Genomic DNA, 24,698 nt, shown 5'->3' on the forward strand with positions numbered 1-24,698 from the left:
TCTTCCTCTGACGTAAATTCCGGATTCGCCGCCCGTTACTATGGCAAAATAGTCAACATCCGGTTTTCCCGAAGGGGCGGCTTGGAGGAGATCCGCTGCTAGGGAGGGGTACAGTTGCTAGGGAATCTGTGGGGTTTCTTCTGCAGGGCCACCCTTCTTAGTCTGGGGTTTCTTCTGCAGGGCCACCCTTCTTAGCCACAGGAATGAGTCTGGAGTTCCTTTTCAGGTTTCTTTTATATATATATATATATATATATATATATATATATATATATATATATATATATATACCTTTATGTTATGTTTGAGAATATAATTTCAAATTTTAAACAAAGAAAGAAATTCATTTGAAAGAGTCAGAACCTATACAGTCCTGAAATAGTGAAGAGCAGGTCAGCCTGAAAAAGAGAAAAAAGCGTCCAGTGACATTCCAGATCTGCTTTGTGATTTTTATTTATTACTGGGGAAACCCACAGCGTGCCAATTGCTAAGCACCCTGCCCTCATGACAGCTCTCAACCCGTAGGTAATCCCCTCTTCTCCTAATCCTTCCTCAGAGCCAGCACCAATCCAGAATTGATCCCTGCTTCCCTGAGACCCTCCTCAGATCCTTCAGCCGGAACTCAAACTTTACAAAAGATGCATCTCTCCCCACTCTTGCTGAACAGCAGTCCAAGGTTCCTCTGGAATTCCCTTCCTCACTGTGAATCAATAAATTCGATTTTATTACACTAGGTGCTTATTCCTGGTGGGTTTTGGTTAATCAGACTTTAACACATTTATTTCACAAACTTTTTTTTTTTTAGCTCTCACAGAATAAGACACAATCCGTCAATCTTTAAAATGAACCAGATATCCATACAGTTTTTAGGTCCTGCTTCTTTCACTTGATACTGTGTGAACCCCCCACTGCCTGTATTCTTTAATATTCTTTTGCAGTTCTCACAACTGCTTGGGAGCTGAGTCACTGGGAAGCTTAATAAGAAACGTGGGCAGTAAGGCTGAGAAAAGGGAACTGGTGGCTTGGGGAGGAAGAGGAAGCAGAGTTTGGAAATTTTTGTTACTGAGCAGGTGCACACGCCCAGAAGTCTAGATGTGAGGATAACTGCTGAGAGCAGGCAGAGGAAGTGTTGAATTCAAGATTGGTTTACCATGCAGTGTGACACTGAGCAAGGCAATTCACCTCTCTAAGTCTCCGTTTCATCTTCTGCAAAGTGATGATAATAATATTGGACTCACTAGGTTACTGAGAGGCATTAATGTGAAAATGTGTGTGTATGTCAAAATATGGACGACTACAAAAAAAAAAAGATAGTAGTGATACCTTTCAAAGGGTGAAGTGCTACATCTTTGTCACCAGAGGGAGTTTGGCAAACAATCAGCAGCTTGCCACATTAGGGCTAAAACCCTCCGGAAAGGCCACAATACTAGCTAAATTGGTTGGGATTTCGCAAATCAGTTGGGGAGATAAGAGGCCCAGGGTACTGACATCCTTCCTAGCCTTTTCCGGGGCAACAGAAACCTACTGACCTCCAAAATTTGGTCTGAATCGCAGCTGGATACAACTCTGGATGAACCAACAGCAGGGGTCATGGGCCACCTGCTGGCCCTCCATCTGGAGGCATCTGTCCAGAACCTACTCTGGGAGGTGTGTTGTGCCAGAAGAGAGACAAGAGGGAGCCAAAGCACACTCTTTCCCACCCTGTATCCCAGAGTTCACTTTTTTGGTAAAGGACCAACTTCCCCAATCCTGAATTCCAATAGCATTTTCTATCCGGAGACATTAGCTGACTCCATGATCAGCCACACCATGGATATTCCATATATATATATTTGACGTTAGACTGTCTGGGTTGGAAACCAAGTACACCACTGACTGTGTGACCTTCAGCAAATCCTCTAACTCCTTGAGCCTCAGGTTTCCTCATCTGTAAAATGGGGATGACAGCTGATTTAGTTTGCTAGCTACCAATATACAAGTTATTTGCTACAATATACAAAGGAGGAACAGTCATAGGATAAATACCTCCATTTCCATAGGGAGAAAATGGAAGGAACACAATGGTCACTGGACCTAAGCAGTCTTGAAAACCTGCAGGGCAAACTCCATTAGATTTCACAGTCTGAGAGTAATTTATCCTCAGGGCTTTAGAAAGCGGCAGTCCCACCCTTTCCAAGGGCTTATGTAGTGGCCCATCTCTCTCTGAATGCATCCTTGGGGGACACTGGGGAGACCACTTTTTTCTCAGCTGCACCCTCTCCAAGCACCAGGGCCACACCTGGGCTCTCTGCCACCTCCAGGGCACATGCTGGAGCCCCTCCATGTGGTGGTAGCCAGGGTTTTCCTAATCCCCAAGGAACGTGCTGCACCCTCTCCAAGGCCTGAGGTGATATGACTCTTCCACTGTAATGAGGTGGAAGGTCCGTCCTCTGCCTTTGGGGCAAACTCACCCTCTCCAAGTACTTGGGTGGGCATGTTCTCCTGGCTCAAGTTTCTGGACTTTAGACTAGCTTCCATAGTTCTGCCTTTGAAGTTATTTTACCTTCACATTGTCCCTTTTCTGAGCCCCCAACCCCTGCCCTGAGTCAAGACTGGCAGCGGTTCCTTTTACACAGGTCCTGCAACACTCTTGTTGGCTTTCTATGTAGCAAGTAGGCATCATGCTCATCAGACAGCAGGAGTTTCCACAAGTCCTTCCTGGATAACTCCATTTCCAATCCTGGCTTTTTCTGAAATGACTGACTGGTTCTACCTTTGGTTAAATCCTCTTGTGGGGCATTATTCTCTGGGGTCTCCCTTCCTGGAAGCCCAGAATTTTCCAGAACATCAGTTTCTGGTTTCTTTGTACCCAAGAGTTCAGTTCTCAGCTTATCTCTTTCCTGTCATATTTCACTATAAGCTGTGAGGAGAAACCAGGCTACACTTTCCACATTTAATTTGGAAATCTCTTCTGCTAAATATCCAAGTTCATGGCTTCTAAAATCTGCCTTCCAGCCAAAGCCACTAGTCAATTTTGCCAGATTAGCTGCCATTTTAAAACAAGGATTGCCTTCCTTCCAGTTTATAGTAATATGTACCTCATCTCTGTTTAGAGTCTTGTCAGAGGTATCTTTAGAGTCCACAATTCTACCAATAGTCTCTTCAAAGCATTTTAGGCCTTCTCTGTCAAGCTTTTCACAACTCCTCCACAATCTTCCCCTTATCCATTTAAAAAGCTGTTCCAACATGTTTGGTATTTGCAAACTGCAGCAGCACCCCACTCCTGGTACCAAAATCTGTTCTAGTTTGCTAGCTGTCAGAATGCAATATACAAGAAATGGAACAGCTTTTAAAAAGTGAAATTTGGGCAGGCCACGGTGGCTCAGCAGGTAAGAATGCTTGCCTGCCATGCCCAAGGACCCGGGTTTGATTCCTGGTGCCTGTCCATGTTAAAAAAAAAAAAGTGAAATTTAATAAGTTGCAAGTTTACAGTTCTAGGCCATGAAAATGTCCCAATTAAAGCATGTTTATAAAAATGTCCAAATTAAGGCACCAGCAAGAGGTTACCTTCACTCAAGAAAGGCCAATGAAATTCAAGGTTTCTCTCTCAACTAAAAAGGCACATGGTGAACATGGTGACATCTGCTAGCTTTCTCTCCAGGTTTCTTATTTCATGAAGCTCCTCCAGGGACATATTCCTTCTTCATCTCCAAAGGCCTCCGGCAATGTGGGCTCTGGTAGTTCTCATGGCTATCTTGCTGTTCTCAAGCTTTCTCCAAAATACTTCCTCTTTTAAAGAATTCCAGGAAAGTAATCAAGACCCACCTGGAATGGGTGGAGTCACATCTCCATCTAATGAAAGGTCAATATCCACAATTGGGTGAGTCACATCTCTGTGGAGATAACCTAATCACGTTTCTAGCATACAGTACTGAATAGGGATTAAAAAAAAGCTGCCTCCATGAGATTGGATTAGGATTAGGTATGGCCTTTCTAGGGTACATAAATTCTTTGAAATAATCACAATAGCAATGCCTACCCTTTAGTTTATGAGAACTAGATAATATACTTCATATAAAGTGCTTAGCACATTGCCTGGCACATAGTGAATAATAAATGCAAGCTATTATTACTATTTAAAAAATTATTCTTGGGTTCCAAAACACCTTCTCATCTATTATCTGAGGAAGTGAGGAAGACATTGCAAGTGTCCTCCTCACTTAACAGTGGACCTAAGGGGTTCAGTGGTATCTCTGAAGTCACACAATCAGCCAAAGGGCAGAAGCTGGAACTCCAATTCTTAGCCCAGGAACCCCCTCAGTAGCTGCTCCTTTTAAAACCTCTGCAAGGTCCTTGTAGAGGGAACAGGACTGCTGCACCCAAAGCGCAGAGCTCATGCGGAGCAGGAAAGTGATTTTAAGGTCTAATCTGTAGTAATCTGTTATGACAATGGGCAGGAAGAAAGGGAAATTGTCTTCAAAAAGAGGAAGTGGAAAGTGGGTGGTCTGGGTATTTAATTTAGGGCTGAAGTTCTAGAGGAGGGAGAAGGGCATTATCTCTTTGAACAGCCCCTCATGACCAAGGTAGTAGAGTTGGAGCTGCTCCTGAGGTTTTCATAACTACTTCAGTTGTGTGAAAGCCCAGGCTTTGAACTTAAACAAATTCAGACTTGGAGCCATGTTCTAGCTGTGTGACCTCTGGCAGATGGCTAAACCTTCTGAGCCATAGTTTTGCTTTGTTTTTTATCTGAAAATGGGGTTGCTATTGTAAGGCTAAAATAAGATAATACTGCGGTGGGAGGAGTGGCAACAGCCAGCAGCCCAGCCTCACAAAGGCTCTTGGCACACCACAGCCTGTAGTGCTTAGCTACCCCTCCCCTCCAAGATGCCCAAGTGCAAGTTCAGACCAGTTGAAGGAGCCTTGAAGGAGGAGCTCCAGAGGAGATCAGCAAGGTTGTCAGCTAAACCTGAGCCTTCAAAAGTGGAAATGAAGACAAGGAAGCAGCAGGAGAGAATAAATCTTCAGACAAAAAAGCACAATCAAAAGTGTAAAGGGTAGCAAAGGGAAAACAAGCCAAAGTGGCTGTTTTGGTTTGCTAAAGTTGACAAAATGCAATATACCAGAAATGGGCTGACTTTTTCAATGGGGATTTATTAACTTATAAGTTTACAATTCTGAAGCTGTGAAAATGTCCAGATTAAGACATCAACAGGATGATACCTGGATTCTGAAGACTGGCTACTGGTGAGCTTTGGTTCCTCTGTCAGAGAGCAAGGCACATGGTGACATCTGTTGGTCCTTTTCTCCTGGATTTCATTGCTTTCAGCTTCTGGCTTCAGTGGCTTCCCTCTCAGTTTCTCTGGACTTTTTCTGGGCTTCTCTGCTTGTACTCCTCTCTAAATTTCCCTGGGTCTCTTAGCTTCTTTGAGAGTTTCTCTCTTTTATCCTAATATACAGGACTCCAGTAAGAGGATTAAGACCTACCTTGAATGAGGTAAGACACATCTCAATTGAAATAGCCAAATTAAATGATCCCACTTACAATAAGTCTACACCCATAGGCGTGGATTAAAAGAACATGATCTTTTCTGGAGTATGTACAATTTCAAACTATCATAGTGGCTAACCAAGAAACTAAAGATATATAACATAAACATCTTTTTAACCATTTTAAGTGGCTAATTCTTTGACATTAAGGACACTGACAATACTGTATAACTTTCACCATTATCTATTTCCAGACTATTTTCATTATCCTAAAACAAAACACTCATTTAGCAATAACTACATTCCTCCCTCCCACCATCCCCTGGTAATCACTATTCTTTCTGCATCTATGAATTTTTTTTTTTTTTTACATGGGCAGGCACCGAGAATCGAACCTGGGTCCTCAGGCTTGGCAGGCAAGCATTCTTACCTGCTGAGCCACTGCGGCCCGCCCTGAATTTGCTTTTTATAAATAATTTCTTAAAAGAGAAACCATATTTGTCCTTTCATCTGGCTTATTTTACTCAACATAATGTCTTCAAGGTTCATCTATGTTGTAGCATGTACTAGCTTGAAGTGTTATGTACCCCAGAAAATGCTCTTTTAATACATTCCTGTGGGTGTAGACCTGTTGTGGATGGGAGCTTTTGATTAGGTTGTTTCAGTTGAGATGTGACCCACCCAATTCGAGGTGGGTCTGAATCCTTTACTGGAGTTTTTTATGAGGATAAAAGAGAGAAAAACACTCAGAGAGCTTAGAGAGAAAAGCCCTGGGGATGCTAAGAGAAGCCCCATAGAAGCTCAGAGAGGAGGCCATTGGAACCAGAAGCTGAAAAGCAGTGAGACCTGGGAGTGAAGTCCCAGCAGATGCCAGCCAGGTGCTTTGCTATCTGACAGAGGAAGCCTAGATGCCAGCAGCCTGTTTTCACAATCCAGGCATCATCCTGTTGATGCCTTAATTGGGACATTTTCATGGCCTTTAGAACTGTGAATTTTAAGTTAATAAATCACCATTGTAAAAGTCAACCCATTCTAATATTCCAGCGTATTGCCAATGCAATATTCTGGCAGCTTTAGCAAACTGAACTACAGCATGTACCAGTACTTCACTTCTTTTTATGGCTGAATAATACTCCATTGTATGTATATACTGTGTATTGTTCATCCATCCATCTGTTGATGGACCCTTGGGTGGCTTCCACCTGCTATCTGAATAAGACTGCCATGAACACTGGTGTTCTGCCCAAGTTCCTGTTTTCAATTCCTTGGCATATATACTAGAAGTGAAATTACCAGGTCATATGGTAATTCTGTGTCTAATTTTTTGAGGAACTGCCAAACTGTTTTCCACAGTGACTGCACTGTTTTACATTACCACAATGTATGAGGATTCCTATTTCTCTGTACCCTAATCAACACTTGCTATTTTCAATCTTTTTAATAACAGCCATCCAAGGGGGCGTGAAGAGGTATCTCACTGTAGTTTTAATTTGTATTTCTCTAATGACTATTGATGTTGAGGATCTTTCATATACTTATTGGCCATTTGAATATCATCTTTGGAGAAATGGACCAACCCCCTATTAGTCTCCCAGCCACTGACTCAACTTAATACAAGGTAATACCAAATAACAAAGTTTCTGCCTGTTTTTTTAAAAATTTATTTATTAATTAAAAAAATAAAGAAACAAAGTAAAACAACATACATAATCAGTAATTCACAATATCATCACTTAGTTGCATATTCATCATTTCTCAGAACATTTGCATTAATTCAGAAAAAGAAATAAAAAGACAATAGAAAAAGAAATAAAACGAACACAGGAAAGAAAAAAAAAAGATTATGCCTACCATACCCCGTACCCCTTGCTTTCATTGATCACTAGCATTTAAACTAAATTTATTTTAGCATTTGTTCCCCCTATTATTTATTTTTATTCCATATGTTCTACTCCTTTATTGACAAGGTAGATAAAAGAAGCATCAGACACAAGGTTTTCACAATCACATAGTCACATTGTGACACCTGTATCATTATTCAATCATCCTCAAGAAACATGGCTACTGGAACACAGCTCTACATTTTCAGGCAGTTCCCTCCAGCCTCTCCATTACATCTGGGATAACAAGGTGATATCTACTTAATGCATAAGAATAACCTCCAGGATAACCTCTCGACTCTGTTTGGAATCTGTCAGCCATTGACACTTTGTCTCATTTCCCTCTTCCCCTTTTTGGTCCAGAAGGTTTTCTCAATCCCTCAGTGCTAGGTCTCAGCTCATTCTAGGGTTTTTCTCAATCCCTTGATGCTGAGTCTCCATTCATTCCAAGATCTCTGTCCCACGTTGCCAGGAAGGTTCACAGCCCTGGGAGTCACATCCCACGTAGAGAGGGGGAGGGTGGTGAGACTGCTCGTTGTGTTGGCTGGAGAGAGGGGCCACATCTGAGCAACAAAATAGGCTCTCTTGGGGGTGACTCTTAGGCCTAAATTTTAAGTAGACCTCAGCTATCCTTTGTAGGGTTACGTTTCATATGAACAAACCCCAAGACTGGGGGCTCTGCCTATAGCTTTGGTTGTCCACACTGCTTGTGAGAATATCAAGAATTCAACTTGGGGAAGTTGAATTTCTCCCCGTTCTCACCACTCCCCGAAGGGGGCTTTGCAGATACTTTTCCACTCACTGATCGAATCACTCTGGGATTCATCGGGGCATCAGTCTGGACAAACCAGCAAAATCTCATGTCCCACCTGAGATTCTAAGTACTTATGGCATTCAAACTATCTACATAAGTTATATTAGGAAATGCATTAGTCAAAATACAAATTCTGTAACAAATAAACATTTTTTGCTTTAGTCTCACACAGAAGGTGACATTTTAAAATATTAATTACCATCTATTTCAGTACCCTGCAATAATGACATTCCTTTGTTCTTCCTCATGCAAAAACATTTTTAAAATTGTACCTTGTACATTTCACTATTATTATACACTCTAGGCATTCCTAGATTATACCATCACAATCTTTAACATCTATCTTTCTTTCTGATTTCGTTTATGTCCCCAGCCCTCCTCCCTCTATCATTCTCACATGCAGCTTCATTCAGTGTTTTAACATAATTATATTACAGTTAGGTAGTATTGTGCTGTCCATTTCTGAGTTTTTGTATCTAGTCCTGTTGCACAGTCTGCATCCCTTCAGCTCCAATTACCCAATGTCTTACCCTATTTCTATTTCCTGATGGTCTCTGTTCCGAACAAAATATTCCAAGTTTATTCACTAATGTCAGTTTATATCAATGAGACCATACAGTATTTGTCCTTTAGTTTTTGGCTAGTCTCACTCAGCATAATGTTCTCAAGGTCCATCCATGTTGTTACATACTTCATAAGTTTATTCTGTCTTAAAGCTGCATAATATTCCATCATATGTGCATACCACAGCTTGTTTAGCCACTCGTCTGCTGATGGACATTTTGGCTGTTTCCATCTCCTTGCAATTGTAAATAATGCTGCTATAAACATTGGTGTGCAAATGTCCGTTTGTGTCTTTGCCCTTAAGTCCTCTGAGTAGATACCTAGCAATGGTATTGCTGGGTCATATGGCAATTCTATATTCAGCTTTTTGAGGAACCGCCAAACTGCCTTCCACAATGATTGCACCATTTGACATTCCCACCAACAGCAAATAAGTGTGCCTCTTTCTCCACATCTTCTCCAGCACTTGTCATTTTCTGTTTTGTTGATAATGGCCATTCTGGTGGGTGTGAGATGATATCTCATTGTGATTTTGATTTGCATTTCTCTAATTCTGCCTGTTTTTTTTCCACGTTTTTCCTTTATCTTTTAAAAATATATAATCAAATACATGCTAAAATAAATAATATATATATATGTCAAAAGTCAAAATAGCATAATGAACATCCATGAGGCCATCTGTCAATCTAGGAACTAGAACCTACAGGTGTCACTATGTGAATTTAAGATGCCCTGGAGGATTCATCTTCCTTTGATGTCGAAATCATATTTGCAGGAGGCTGGAAGTGAGTCTTGTTAATGACCTCTGGAAATTTATATCTGTAACGATGCATTTGGGTAACTGCTTAATTCATTTCCTCTCCTCGGGCCTGAGTTTTCATGTCTTTCAATTGAAAGTGCTGGATTAGATGATCTCTAAGGTTCCTTCCATCTGTTGACTAAAATTTATGTTCTGTCAGGTCTTTATAACTCCACTAAGGTTGCTGAAACAGCATTCAACTGCCAGGGCGCTGAAAGCATCACCTAACTGCTTGTGTTCAGTTACAGAATGTCTGTCACTCGTTGGGTGTACTTTCAGGAGTGAAAACAATTCCAGTGCTTTCCCTGAGCATTTCAGAGACTTGTGTCTTTCTTCTCTGAAAATGAAGCACAAACTAGGGGAGCTGGACCCCATCCAAACCTCAAACCAATCCAAGTCACTCACTGTCTTTGAATTTTGCCTGTTTTTTACTTAGAATTTAATCTGAAGAAAATATAGACCGAGAAATCAGTTTGATGTGAACCAAAGCAGAAGGGTCAAAAGGTTTGCTTATTGCTCCACTCTGGGCATTTTATTATCAAAGCTATGACACACAAGGCCTGGAAGCAGTGGGCTCGGGACACTCCTGGGGGTTTCTCTTTAGAGACAAAGCAAGTTCCCAGAAATTCAGAACTCAGGGCCGGGCAATCAAGTCTGAAGTTGAGTTTTGACGTCAGGGAAGAAAGGGTGTGGTCGGAAGAGTCGTTAAAGAAGCCACAAGCCTGTGGTAGAACATTCCTCCCTCCCCTAGCAGTTCTGGCTCCACCTCTGTTCATTTTCAGATGGCCCCTGAATTTAGAAGCCTGAAGCATGAGCTTTATCCCTCTGTGAAGCTCAGATTACTTTTCTTGAAGCACAATTTTGAGGCCTCGGCTAAGATCATCTGGAGTCACTTTCTCTCTGAAGCATAAATCCTCTCTTTTTTAGGCACCAGCCGAGATGGAGAGATCTGAACAGCAGGAGATCAGTTTGCAAGATGATTCAACAAAAAAAAAAAGACATATGGTGTCTTCATAGTGACTACTTAGGCTGAACAGCAACCACCCCTCCTTCCATCTAGTAGAAAACCTGGATTGTCTCACTCTGATTTAAATCCGGTTCTTTTACTGGATGTTCAGTACTTGATAATGGAGCTGTTCTGTAGAAAAAATAAATGGGAAAGGAAGGCTAAAAGAGGTCTTTATTGTCCTTAGGAACAGTGGAGGGCAATAAGGCTGTCACCCCTGATTCTGCTTATCTAAATTTTTGCAACAGCTTGATTGAAAGCTGTTAGAATCTTGGGAATTTCTGTAAGGCCTGAGGAATTAAAGCACCGCACTAGAAGGGGAGGGTTCAGGGTTCAGAGGCTGGTCCAGAGGCTGCAGGTGGGGATGAGATCTGGTTCTGATTTAATTCGTCAGGGCTCATCATTGCCCAGTGTCCCGGGATCAGGTGATGGCTTCTAAGAAGTCTAAAGAGGACAGACTCTACCCTTCCCACCCTCACTGCTTCCCTACAGGAAGGGGGGCTTATTTGGTAACAGTACCCACCCCCTCCAGGGCAGGGGGAGGGTGGTGACCTGGTCAGTTGCTGTGCAGTGGGCCCATCGTGATGCTTGCTGGAAGAGGAGCAGAGGATGCTGGACATGCTGGACCCAGCTGTGAGCAGAGCCCTTCCATGTGCTCTGCCATCAGGATGTGTGAATGCTCACTTGCACCCATCAAATTCTTTGGAAGGGCCCAGAAATTAGCCCTGACCAACAGCTTTGTGTCTTGTGTCCAGCAGATATAACAATGAAAAATATTTATTTAAATAGTGACAGATACATCCAAAATGTTCGATGAACTCCAAACGGGATAAACCCAAATAGACTCATGCTGCACCATAGTATAATCAAACTGTTGAATGCCAAAGAGAAAGAAAGAATTCTGAAAGCCACAGAGAAGTAACCTGTCACATGCCTCAATAAGATCAAATGCTGATTTATCATCAGAAACCACAGAGGCAAGAAAGCAGTAGGATGATATATTTCAAGTGCTGAAAGCAAAATACTATCAACCAAGAATTCCATATCTGGAAAAACTGTCTTCCAAAAATGAGGGCGAGATTAAGACATTTCCAGATAAACAAAAGCTGAGGGAGATCATCACCACTAGATTGACTCCATAAAGGATGCTAAAGAGAGTTCTGCAGGTTGAAAGGAAAGGATAATAGACAATCGGATGAAGCCATACGAAGGCCCTCTGGTGAGGGTGATGGTATATGTAACTATAAATGCCAACTCTAATGTATTTTTGATTTGTTACTCCACTTTTATTTCTTATAGTATATCTAAAACACAAATGCATAAAAGGTAATGTAAATCTCTGGTTGGGGCTCATAAATGTATAAACGTAATTAGTAATGAGAACTACATAAAGGTGGGGGCTGAAGTGGTATAGGAACATAGTTTGTGTACACTATTGCAGTTAAACTAATATCAGAACAAACAAGGTTATTAAAGATTTAGGCTATTAAATTTAGGCCCTATAGTAATTACAAAGAAAATATCAGGGAACATGCAAGCTTACAGAGACAAAAATTAAAGTGCAGGTTACCAGAAGCAGGGGTAATTGGGAGATTGGGAGATTATATGGGGTTTTTGTAATTGCCCTGTAGGTTTGAAAGCACTTAAGAATAAAAAGTTAAAAATTTTAAAAGTAGTGAATTCCCGGTGCCTGCCCATGTTAAAAAAAAAAAGCAGTGAAGGGTGAAACACCCTTTTCTGACATTTGAGAAATCTGTCTGCTTTGATAGGCTCTAAGCTTCCTCTCAGATTTGTGATGCTGTGACAGATGCTAAATGGATTCCCATCTCTGCTCAGAATTTCTGGCTTCTTACTACAAAGCTTTCTACACTGTCCTCTCCATGTGTGTAGACAGAGCCTTCTGTCTCACTCCCTTTCCTAATCTCTCTGGGCACCTGCCTCTCTCTTATTGGCATAGCAAGGCCCAAGTTTAGGGCGCTTCCCTGGAGATCATTTCTGACTTCTCACTGATAAATCTGATGCTCTGCTAGTCTCCTATTCTTTTGAATGGTTCATCTCAATTTCTTCATCTGCAAAATGTTGTGGTAGTCAGGTTCAGGTGTCGACTTGGCTAGGTGAAGATGCCTAGTTCTACTGCTGTGGACATGAGTCAATGGCATGTGAACCTCAGCTGTTCCTGATTATATCTGCAGTCGGCTAAGAGGCATGCCTGCTGTAATGAATGATGTTTGATTTAATTGGCTGGTGGTTAAATGAGAAAGCTCAGTGTAGCACAGCCCAAGCAGCTCAGCATACCTCATCTCAGCACTCCCAGCTCAGCCCAGGCCTTTGGAGAGGCAGAAAGGAATCATCCCAGGGAAGCAGTTGGAACCCAGAGGCCTGGAGAGAAGGCCAGCAGAGATCGCCCTGTGCCTTCCGAAGTAAAAAAGAACCTCAGCTGAAAGTTAAGCTGCCTTTTCTCTGAAGAACTATATGTTAACTAAATAAATCCCCTTTTATTGAAAGCCAGTCTGTCTCTGGTGTGTTGCATTAAAGCAGCTAGCAAACTACAACAAAAGTGAATTGGAAATGGCAAGAGGTAGGGATTTATAGTGGAGGAGTCTAACCAAGGGTAAAGGCATCATTTTTTTTTTTCTAAAGGAACGTGTTGTTTGTGTGTGTGTGTGTGTGTGTGTGTGTGTGTGTGTGTGTGTGTTTGTGTGTTTGCATGCCCAGGCTCCAGGAATTGAACCCAGGTCTCCTGTATGGCGGGCGAGAATTCTACCACTTAGCTATCCTTGCACCACCCTTGAAGGCATTATATTAAGTGCAAGTGTGTTTGTGTATAAATAGTTACAATGTGGTGTTCAACTTTAAGAAGTTTGTAGTGGAGGTGGAGATCTGATGCATACATAGAAAAACTCTGATGATCCAAGGTAGGTATCCTGTAAGTGAGGTGCACAAAGTTCCCAGAGTTCATGAGAATTCCAAGAAGAGGAGAGATTCCTTCTACAGGCAGAAGAGGGTGGTGAAGAGAATAAAGTAGTATTCCTTAGCTCTTTTCAAGGCCACTAGTAAAGATGCCATTCCTCTCCTACCCAGAGTCCTAGTTATCTGCCTTCTTCTGACCCCAGCATGCCAATCACCGCTCCAGGTATCCTGCTGCACAGGGAAGTCTGTCGGTGTTCACTACTCTCACGCCCTCTGTTGTGGTGCCCTTCAGGGAATCTTTTTTGTTTTTTACCTTCTTGATTTGACCTTGATTTGAACAGTCACTAATGCCAGGAACAGCAACAAATGCTTTCCATGAATTATCTCATTTATTCCTTACAACAGTGTTTGTTTCAGTTTGCTAAAGCTGCTGCAATGTAATACACCAGAAATAGGCTGGCTTTTTAAATGGGGATATATTTGGCTACAAAGTTACAGTTCCAAGGCCATGAAAATATTGAAATAAGTCACCAAGAGGAAGAGATTTTCTCTGAGGTTCTGGGGTTCCTCTGTCACATGGGTAAGCACATGGCGATATCTGCTGGTACTTCTCTCCTGGGTTCAATGCCCCTCTCTAAAATGTATAGGTGTTTTCTCTTTGAGCTCTCTGGGCTTTTACTGTCTTTTATCCTCTTCACAAATGACTCTAGTGAAGGAATAAGACCCACCTTGAATGGGCTGGGTCACACCTCAATTGAAATAGCCTAACCAAAACGTTCTACCCACAATACCTCTGCTCCTACAAGAATGGATTAAAAGAACGTACTCTTTTCTGGGGCACAGAACAGATTCAAACCAGAGCACGGTGCTGTACAATGATTGCCCTGGTTTACCAACAGGGAAACTATGAATGAGAGGTTAAGTAACCTGCCTTAGTTTCTGCACCTAATAAAAAGCAAGATGTATTTGAACTCAGGCTTCCAGTGGTGTATTCTCTCCATTCCCACTTGCAAACCTGTGAGACACCCACTAGAAAATCTTGGAAATCTTGAACAGAAGCAGAGAGCCGGGGCGGGGTGGGGGGGGGGGGCGGGGAGGGAGTGAGGGGGAGAAAGGGACATAGAGGGAGGAGTTGGGGCTGGGAACATGGATTAGGGCCAAAGTAGAGGGACAGAAAGTTCAGGCTAAAAGGTGAGGTTAAAGATGGGAAAGGTCTCCCTTGGATGACCTGGATATCAGGATAAGGATGACCAAGCAGCAGGAATGACCAGAGGGAGAACTTCCTAAGAAGAAACCTTCTCTGGAGGTCCCTAATAGGGGCCATGCCTGGGGGTTTGCACCAGGAGGACTTTGAGGGCAGTTGCAGCTTTGAAGCCCTGCTTGCCCTCTTCCCAGCCACTTCTCCAGTCACTCAATTCCTTCTCCTTACAGCTGCCAAGGACGGAGGCAGTAGAGAGTGGCAATTACAGCGCAGGCTTGACCACTGTACTGCATGGGGTTGAGTCTGGGTTTTATCTCCACTTCCTAGCTGTGACTTAGGACACATTATTTCTCTGGGCCTAGGTTTCTCACCAGTGGAATGGAGCTATCATGGTACTTATGTTATACCAAGGTTGGATTGTTCAGATAATACATGTAGAACACCTAACACGTTAAACTCTCACTATAAGCAGCTATTAGGATTATTTCTCTTCAAACCACTCTCATGCATTTTGATTCATGTTGTCCCTATAGTGTCTTTTCTCTGCTTTCTCAAAATCCTTCCCACTCTTGATAGTCAATAAATACCTCAAAATGCCACAAAAATGTGGAGATAGTAGAGTGTAGTGGGTAACAGTCTGGACTTGGAGCCAACTAGCCTAGGCTTGAGTCCTGGTTCCTATAACCTTGGACACACTACCTCATGCCTCAGCTTCTTCAGCTATAAATGTGGACAATGAAAGAACCTGTCTCAGAGCCATTACCAGCATATGAAGATTAAAGGAGCTAATGATTATAGAGCACTTATAACACTGCCTGACACATAGTAAGTACTTTATGAGTGCATGTTAGAAACTGTTTTAGAATCTGTTAAAATATAGCACACTGCACAATTTTATTGTTAACTGTTCCCACGAGGTTTGTATTCATACTGCACTGACTGGCAGGCAAGAAACCACATCTAATTTGCTTGGCTCATATTTGGTGCTCAAAAAAGTGGTTCAATTGAAATAAACTAGGAGATGGTGGCACCGGCAGGATAGAGTTATCCAGATAAGCAGATATTTAAACAGCTGATTGGGCGGAGGGAGAAACAGGCAGTGATTAGAATTCACTCCTGTTTGGAACGTTTTGAGGGGCCTAAAGTTGGCTTCACTGCTGGAGGCATATCTTTGAAGCTTGTGAGAGACGGCACAAAGGACCCTGTGCTGGCTAGGGTCAAGAGTCAGTTTCCTTATGTGTAAAATAGGAATAAAACCATCAGCGTCCTACTCAAATGAGGTGAGAATAGTAATGACTACTGTTTACTGTGGACTTCTCAGGTGAAAAGTGCACAGTAACACCAGGGCACTAGTAGTATGACAATTTCAGAGATAAAGCTGAGAGAGGTTACAACGACCTGCCAAAGTAAAAAAGGAAATAAAATAGAAGCGTTGAGATTCATGGGTGCATGAATCAAACTCTCGGGGCCTTCGGAGGGCAAAGTGATCGGCGGAGCTAAAAAGCAGCTCAAATGATACTGGTTAAATTACCACAATGAAGGGCTTACAGTTGCTAATGGTAATAGGAGTCTAGCATGATTCTAGAACAATCCAGCCAGGATGCTCGCCGGGGCGCCCGCAGGACCCAGCGCCTCTGGCGCGCTTACGTGCGCTCCGTGATCGCCGTGCAGATGGACGGTCGGCGGCGAAGGCCGCATGCGCGCTGGCGTCCTCTCGCGCGCTCCCTCCCCTCGGCGGCCGCAGCGTAGTAATGGGGCGCATGCGCAGCTCAGGAGGGCGGCGGGCGCGCCGAAGCTAGTGGAAAGATTTGGGCAAAAAAAGTGCGCGGAAGCCGAGCGAAGGAGCGTGAGTGCGCAGACGCGGCCGGGGGCGGGGCGGGCCGCGGCTCCAGAATCTCGGCGAGTCCCATTCTGCGCTGCATCCGAAATCCGCTCTCATGGCAGCCTACAAGCTGGTACTGATCCGGCATGGCGAGAGCGCCTGGAACCTGGAGAACCGCTTCAGCGGCTGGTACGACGCCGATCTGAGCCCAGCGGGGCATGAGGAGGCGAAGCGCGGCGGTCAGGCGCTGCGAGGTGAGGAGAGGGGCGGGCTGTGAGGGGTCCGAAAGGCCCCAGTCTCTGGTCTCCCGCCTTGGAGGGCCCCGGAGTCCAGCGTCGGTCGGGGTTGCTCTGCTCGCATCCGCACTCCTCTGAGAGATGGCCGAGACCTTGGGCATCCTATCTCCAGCAGTTTATTTTGCAGTTGAGAAAACGGGCTCTGGGCGGGGAATCGACTTGGTCAAGGTCATCCAGAGGAGTGAGCGGCCGCGCTAGGTAGTGGACCCAGGACGTTCTCTCTGCAGCTCTCGGCTCTCTCCGCCGCACAACACCTTGCGCAGTTCTTCCTCTTGCTGATCTGAGCCCTTAATGACTTGGGAACTGGTTGCCCGGAAAAGAGCCACCTGTGGCTGTCAGTACTTTAGGGTCCCCCCTGGGCCAAAAGCAGTTTGATGAGGGCTGGGGCTCCTGGAGGAGGATGCCCGGCGTCTTACAGCCGCTGCAACCAAGCCTCAAAGGGCGGCTGTGGATGCTAGTGAAACGGCAGGCCACACGCTCGTCCCCTCCAGTGGGGGGAACACGAAACGGGCTGACAGGCCTCAGGATACCAAGAAATCCACGTACTTGTGTAGGGTTATGCCGTTCAGCAACGTTCCACAAATGGAATGAGTGAATAAAGAAATGAATGAGTGATTTGAGTTGATCCCCTCTACGACCACATGAAGTTGACAGATTTTATTCCCGTTATCTCCCTGACGCCTTTTATTGTAGAGAAAAGTGGGAATTGGAAAAACGACTTATCCAAGGTCATATCTTTTTTCTTTTCAATTTTTATTGTGGTAATAAATGTCAAATATACAGTTTAGTGACGTTGATTACACCACCACCATCAAATACCAAAACTTTTTCATCACCCCAGACAGAAAGGTCCTCTCCTTTTATTCCTTGTCCAGTGACCTTGCCTCATTTCTGGGGTTGAGTAACAAGTAGGTGTGAGGAACTGGTAGGCTTTAGTCCAAGGACGCCCGGGCAAAGGTAGAAGTGACAGATAACATGTGCTTACCAGCATGCGCCCCCTGGCTTGGACAGCTCTCCCTCATTTTGGCAAGCTGATAAGGAAGCATTCATTTCCTGCTGCTCTGCTATTCGAAGAATTTCTGGGCTGAGGTGATGCTTCCACTGATGATTAGGCCAGGTCCAGCCTTGCTCTTTCTGACCCTTTAAAAGGGTCGTTGATGCCTGATATGGAACAGGTATTTGGCCCTATGTTCTCTCTAGCTTCTTGCCTTCACTGCGATCCTTTTGGAATGAAGCAGAGCTTTGGAAAGTCTGGGAAACATTCTGCTGTGGTGTGTGAAAGTGTTGGGATAGCGTGATGTGCCCTCATACGGTTTAGGAGAGGCAGGGAAAAGAGAAAGTTCTAGCAAAGGAGGCCATTTTCTTGAGCTGACTGGAAGGAAGAACCGAATGAGTTTGCGGTGGTTTGCTGGTAACTAGCCCAGGACAAAGCAGTTTGCCGCTCTCCTCTATTTAAGACTCATCAAATGGTTAAATGTGTAATCTCTCTGTAAAATTACTTATCCTTTCTCAGTTTTTAAGTAAATTGTGGTAGCATTAGTTTTTAGATAAAAGTTCATTTACATTTTTAACATCTATTATGGGCATCTATGATGATTATATTAAAAATGAAAGACTAAAAAGCAGAAATTCTGAATGATGAAGACCACTGTGAGTAATCTAATATGTAAGAGACCTAAAATGTATTAAATTCATCACTGTCTTATGTGATGGACTGTAAGATCTTGAATCTGATTTCAGCAGGAAGCCAGGGATAACTGAGTTTCCTCCTGTAACCTTACTGCTGAGAAAGAGGGGCGCTCCGGATAGAGTCCACACCACATTGTCCCGCCCTGTTCCTGGGAGTGTCTCTAAGCTATACTTTTGTTTAAGGAGCATGTTAAAGGAAAAAAGCTTTCTGCTTGGGTCTTGTTCTACTGATCCTTCAGAGTTCTCTGTTAAGAGTCCTAAGAAGAGTTCCTTTTCTCCTTGGGGACCTATTTGTATATCCAAAGTGAGATACTCCATTGCAAGTGGATATAAATGGAGTGTAACAACTGGTAGCTTTTCAGCATGGGAGTTGAGGCTTGCGCTATGGATATTCATTTCCTGGTGACTCAGCCTTTTGTTGGGGAGCCATTACCCCCCTTATGGTTAGGGAGGAGAGCCAAGTGGAAGCAGACCAGGACTTGGCCTGAGGCTCAGTGATGAGACCTGACTTTTCCCTTATGGGATGGTGGTGGATTTTCCCAGTGATGAATTCTCCTTTCCCTCATTGGTCTAATTCCTGTTGGCCTCATTCTAGATGGAATGACTGATGGGAAAATTCACTTCACATTATATTAGTTACTATTGCTAACCTCAGTATGAGGCAATTTCCAGGAAGTCTGTGCTATATTTCTAATAGGGCCTTGTAACCTCATGGAGAAACAGGAGTGTTTTACTGGCCTACTATATAAAGAAAGGGCCAGCTCCCCATTAAAAGCGTTTATTTAGTGGGAGGGAAAATAATCTTTCTCTGAAATATGAATAAGACTCTAACCTACTGTTTGGGCCAACATAATTTATGTCGTGATTACTACCTCTTCTCAATAAATACTGTGTATGAAGGAGAGATTTGTTTTCTAAACCAGCTGGGCAGTCTTAGTGTACAGCATTTGCTCTTTCTCCAGTGAGTGTCTTCTCCTAAACTTGTTTTAACAGGTAACCTAGGGTGAGTGTACTCCTCTGAGGGTATTGGGGAATAGGCTGGCCCTGGGACTGCAGTAGGGAAGAATGATGGACTGAGGTGCTTATGTAATTTCCATACCAGTGAAAATAAAATTTCATGCAATAAACTCAACTCAAATTATATTAGTATCCTCCAAGCTCTTGCTGGTGTGTCCTGATCGTTGGAAGTTCAGGATCCCATTTTTCCTAGACCAGAGGCAGAGAGGGCTGAGACATATTAGTGATTATCTATCAGAAATGCCAATTCTAACTAAAATACAAACACCAGGTACCTTAGGTAAGAAAAAGGAACTAATTAGAGATGGTGGTGAAGAGTTAGATTTTGGAGTCATACAGACTGGATTTTTTTGTTTGATTTTTTTTTTATTGTAGTAAACCTACATAAAAATAATTTTAACCATTTTTAAGTGTACACTTCTGTGACATTAAGGACATTGATGTTGTTGTGTAACTTTCACCACTACTTCCAGAACATTTTCATCGTCCCAAACAGAAATTCGTACCCATTAAGCAATAACTCCTCATTCCCTCTGCCCCCAGCCCCTAATAACCACTATTCTTTCTGTGTCTATGAATTTGCTTATTCTAAGTAGTTCATGTAAGAAAGATCATACAAAAATTTGTCCTTTTGATTGGCTTGTTTCATTCAACATGATGTTTGCATAGTTCATACACATTGTAGTATGATCAGCATTTCCTTTCTTTTTATGGCTGAAAAATATTCCATTGTGTGTATATATATATATATATATATACACCACATTTTGTTTTATCCATTGATCTTTTGTTATACGTTTGGGTTGCTTCCACCTTTTGTCTATTGTGAATACTTACAGCCTGGCTTTTAATCTCTCAGGTATTACCTGTGACATGAGATAATTTACTTAATTCCTTTAGTCTTTATTTTTCTTATCTAGTAAAGTGGGTTATGAGACTGGAACCTCATAGGGTTATTATGAGGATTAAATAAAAAATATATATACAAAGCACTTAGTCCAGTGCCTGACAAATTAAGTCCTCTAGAAATGTTAGTTATTATTAGTTTGGGTATCCTTTTCCCAAAATAATTGAAGTAGAAATTAATTCTTGAAGTTTAGTGACACAGATCTCAAATTAGCTGGTGGACTGTACACCTAAGCCTACAGGGGAATGAATGTATATTCGTATATTCTCAGCTGCATCATAAGCAACATAGGCAGAATATTGTATTTCTTGCAAGGATATAAAAAGTAAAACATTTGACCAAATATAATGTTCATTTTGACTACCTGAAAAGATTTGCGTGTAAGAAAATTCTGGGTCAGAGTAGACCTGATTAGCTTATCACAATGAACTTAATACTTTTCAGATGCTGGCTATGAGTTTGACATCTGCTTCACCTCGGTGCAGAAGAGAGCAATCCGGACCCTCTGGACTGTGCTGGAAGCCATTGACCAGATGTGGCTGCCAGTAGTGAGGACTTGGCGCCTCAATGAGCGGCACTATGGGGGTCTGACTGGCCTCAATAAAGCAGAAACTGCTGCCAAGCATGGTGAAGCCCAGGTTAAGATCTGGAGGCGCTCCTACGACGTCCCACCACCACCGATGGAGCCTGACCATCCCTTCTACAGCAATATCAGTAAGGTATGAACAAACTGAAGTTTGGTTCACTCTGCCTAGGATCAGGGAATTAGAATCTGGGCCTCACTCTTTTTCTTTAACTTTTATTAATTAATGTCTGCCTAGTCCCATTCAGCTTACAGTTTATGATAAAATAGTTGTAGTTCCTTTTCCCCAAGGAAATGACCTTTACTTGTTAAAGACTTTATGGTTTATGCTGTTAAGAATTTATATATCCTTTGGCATATTTTATATAGCCCACCCATAGTCTTAAGACTTTCCTAAGCCAACGGCAAGTTAAAGGAAATTGGGAAGAGTCTTATTGTATAACTTATTTTTTTGCTTTTCTAAGGTATATTTCTTTTGAACTTAATCTTCCCAGTCGTGTATATTGGAAGAAGGAGAGGTGGTTTAATAATTATCCCCTTTCCTGAGCTTTCAGCAGCATTCTAGGCCCTGGTAAGGGACCTTATTCCATTGCTTTAATCCCTTAGGGGATTAGAAGTGGCCAGAATTGATGTATTCGTAAAGCCATTTAACAGATGCCACTGCTAATAATTAGCGAGCTTGGATTTTTTTTTTATTGTTTAGGATCGCAGGTATGCAGACCTCACTGAAGATCAGCTACCCTCCTGTGAGAGTCTGAAGGATACTATTGCCAGAGCCCTGCCCTTTTGGAATGAAGAAATAGTTCCTCACATCAAGGAGGGGAAACGGGTGTTGATTGCAGCTCATGGCAATAGTCTTCGGGGCATTGTCAAGCATCTGGAGGGTATGTATGTTTTTTTGGGAGGACTCTGAAGGGAGGAATAAAACAATGCAACCACTATGTTCAAGGAATGGGTTGGACATTTTGATAGCTTTGGAGAGACACTCTAGATTGACTCCTACTGGAAAAGCAACCCTCAAGCTTTGCTTCTTAAACTGGGTTCTGCAGAGCAGCAACAGCCACACCTCCTCAGCGTTTGTTAACCATGTAAAACTTAGGTTGTACCCCAGATCTGCATCTATCCCCCAGGTGACTTGAATATACATTAAAATTTGAGACTCCCAACTAAAGACTAGGATTGCTAACTGAAACTGCTGCTAAGATCCTCCTTAGTCATAACATTCCATGTGAATCTGAATTGGCATCTTAAATTGTTCACCCGTGAGGGCCTACAGGTCATGACCTGATTTTTGGGAGGCTGGATGAATTAAATTTGAAGTGTGTAGTTTTGTTTCACTTATGCTTCCAGATCCCACTTAGGTCGAAATATCTGCAGCACACACCTTTCTGTAGTTTCTCGGTGGCCAGTCTTAAAGTCTTGCATACCTTTTTATACTTCTTTCTTCCTTTTCAGTTTTATTGCTGAGAAATAAGTATTGGGGGCCATTCCTTGGATAATAGATCTATTATTACAAAATTCAGAAGATGGGTGAAAGGTGCTTATTTGTTTTAATTCCTAGTTAAGTCCTTTGTCAGCTTGGGGGGTATTTAGGATTCATGTTTTACTTGGCTGATCATAGTGGATGTTTTCAGGTCTCTCTGAAGAGGCTATCATGGAGCTGAATCTACCCACTGGTATTCCCATTGTCTATGAATTGGACAAGAACTTGAAGCCCATCAAGCCCATGCAGTTCCTAGGGGATGAAGAAACCGTGCGTAAAGCCATGGAAGCTGTGGCTGCCCAGGGCAAGGCCAAGAAGTGAAGGCAAGCAGGCAGATTACTACCCCAAGAATCGCCTTCCCTGCCCATTCATCACTCTACACCTGTCCCCAACACTTGTCACTTTCACCACATTGGTAGGCATTTTTAAGTTGTAGCTGCAGATGGGGACCAGTGGCTCCCATTTTCTTTTCAGTTCTTTAGTTTCCTACTCCCATTCCACTCATACAGTCTGGTCAGAATGGCTCCTCTGGTGCATGGGTTCTCAGTTCAGTGCCTAGGTAGTGACCCAGGGGGTTTTGCCAGTGACTTGTTTACTGAGAACCTGCTTGAGCATGAGATAGGGAGGAACCATGTTAAGCCATGACCAGTGAGGGAAAGCAAGAGCACCTATTCTTGTTTCTGGGAGCCTGTACTATTCTGTAGTCAGTCCTGTCTGGGGTGGGGTGTGGGGAGGGAGCTCTAGTCATTCCAGTAGCAGATGAATGTAACCTGCATGGTGATTTTTAAAAACAACTTATTTCCTCCCTGACCCCAGAGGAGCTGTCTTCAGAAGGTTGAGATCAACCCCCCGAATGTTTATGTGTTGCATTTACTTTTACAAAATATATATAAATATTGAAAAAAAAATACTTTCTGGGGTCTCTAGTGGCAGTTGAAATAATAGTTCCACTTGTGGTCATCAGAAGATAAGCCATTCCTTAGACTTCTGTGGGGTAAGCTCCTTGACTTCTAAAGGGGGTAGAAGGAGTTCATCCTGCTGTGTATTTTAGAATCCCTTCCTCCACTGTTTTGTGACAGTGAAATGCCTCTTGATCATGTCCAAATCTGTCTTTCACTATGTCCAATTTCTGAATCATGTTGGCAGTTGCTTGGCCCTACCACCTGGACACAGTACTCAGTTTGAGCATAACTGTACTAAATCTTTTTTCCAGATCAGTATAATAAAGGAGTGATGTGCAATATTTTCCTGTGTGAGATGTGTAAAAAATACCTCTTGTTTGAGGAATCTTAGCATTCAACTTAAAGTGTCTCTTCATTGCCAAAGCCCGTATGTGACAGATTGAGCTTCAAGACAGCATGCCCAATCACAGCTTCCCACAGCCTGGCCAAGATTTTCCACTTCAGGCTGGAGAGCTGAGCCACTTTTCCCCATTCATGTTGCCCCTCTGCAACTCTCTTGGTGATACTATGGTTACCTAAAACCCCTTTAACCTGAGAGAATCAAGTGCTGAAACCCCATGATGCCCCTTAGGTTCCTAAGTTGGGTGAGGGCTTCTTTGTCAGATCTCTTGAAGTGATTGTCTCTCTGTGTCTTTTGTTTTTTCAGTCTTTTTTGTCGGCAACTTATAAACTTCATTCGCACCTTTCTGGCCCATAAAGTTTTAACCTGGTTAGTGAACTAACATTCTCAAAAATTATAGATAACTTCATAAAATGACTTTTTTCAGTAGCAAAGGGACATTACTACAATATGTTTATAATTGGAAAGGGGCATTGTCACATTTGCCTTTTCTCTCTGGTCTTTGAACAAAGATCAGTGGAACAGCAGAAACTCGTTAAGGCAAGAGGAAGAATATTGATGTCTTTACCTTCTGTAACACGGGTGATTATTTCTAGAGCCTGCTGTCTACCCAAAATGATTTTTTCAGCCAGCAGCGCAGCTAACCTATTTTATTCTTCTTTCTTGATTCGATATTATAGTCTTCAGTGACTGCCGGTGAATCAGATATTACTGCTTGGTTTTTGTTTTGTTCTTCCTAGTGTTTAAGAGCCCTTTACTTTATTTTCTTATTCCTTGTTCCTGCCCAAGTTTGACTTTAACAGCTTACATTTTTGCCTCTTAATCCTCATTTAGCCTTGTTTGCTTTGTCTGGAATAATTTGTTGAGCTACAACTTTCTTCATAAAGATAACTTTAACATTATCCCTTCTGACAATAAACACATTTTGAGTATCTGCTCACCTGTTACCTTCTTGTCAG

The 24,698-nt window shown here is 42.7% G+C and overlaps 1 protein-coding gene across 1 annotated transcript; it reads left to right on the top strand.

The window, feature by feature from the left end:
- The first annotated feature begins 16,452 nt into the window (after nt 1-16,452).
- PGAM1 (phosphoglycerate mutase 1) lies at nt 16,453-23,680 on the top strand. Its single transcript, XM_077125649.1, has 4 exons — nt 16,453-16,716; nt 20,816-21,090; nt 21,658-21,838; nt 22,589-23,680. The coding sequence occupies exons 1-4, from the start codon at nt 16,578-16,580 to the stop codon at nt 22,756-22,758; spliced, it is 765 nt and encodes a 254-aa protein (XP_076981764.1). The 5' UTR covers nt 16,453-16,577; the 3' UTR covers nt 22,759-23,680.
- The last annotated feature ends 1,018 nt before the right edge of the window (nt 23,681-24,698 follow it).

This window comes from Tamandua tetradactyla, chromosome 13 (genome assembly GCF_023851605.1).
Source record: "Tamandua tetradactyla isolate mTamTet1 chromosome 13, mTamTet1.pri, whole genome shotgun sequence".
In the NCBI taxonomy this organism is placed as follows: Eukaryota; Metazoa; Chordata; class Mammalia; order Pilosa; family Myrmecophagidae; genus Tamandua; species Tamandua tetradactyla.

Coding starts and splice junctions, on each gene's coding strand:
- PGAM1 (XM_077125649.1), top strand. CDS start 16,578: ATGGCAGCCTACAAGCTGGTACTGATCCGGCATGGCGAGAGCGCCTGG. Junction 16,717..20,815: donor CGGCGGTCAGGCGCTGCGAG/GTGAGGAGAGGG, acceptor AATACTTTTCAG/ATGCTGGCTATGAGTTTGAC. Junction 21,839..22,588: donor CATTGTCAAGCATCTGGAGG/GTATGTATGTTT, acceptor GGATGTTTTCAG/GTCTCTCTGAAGAGGCTATC.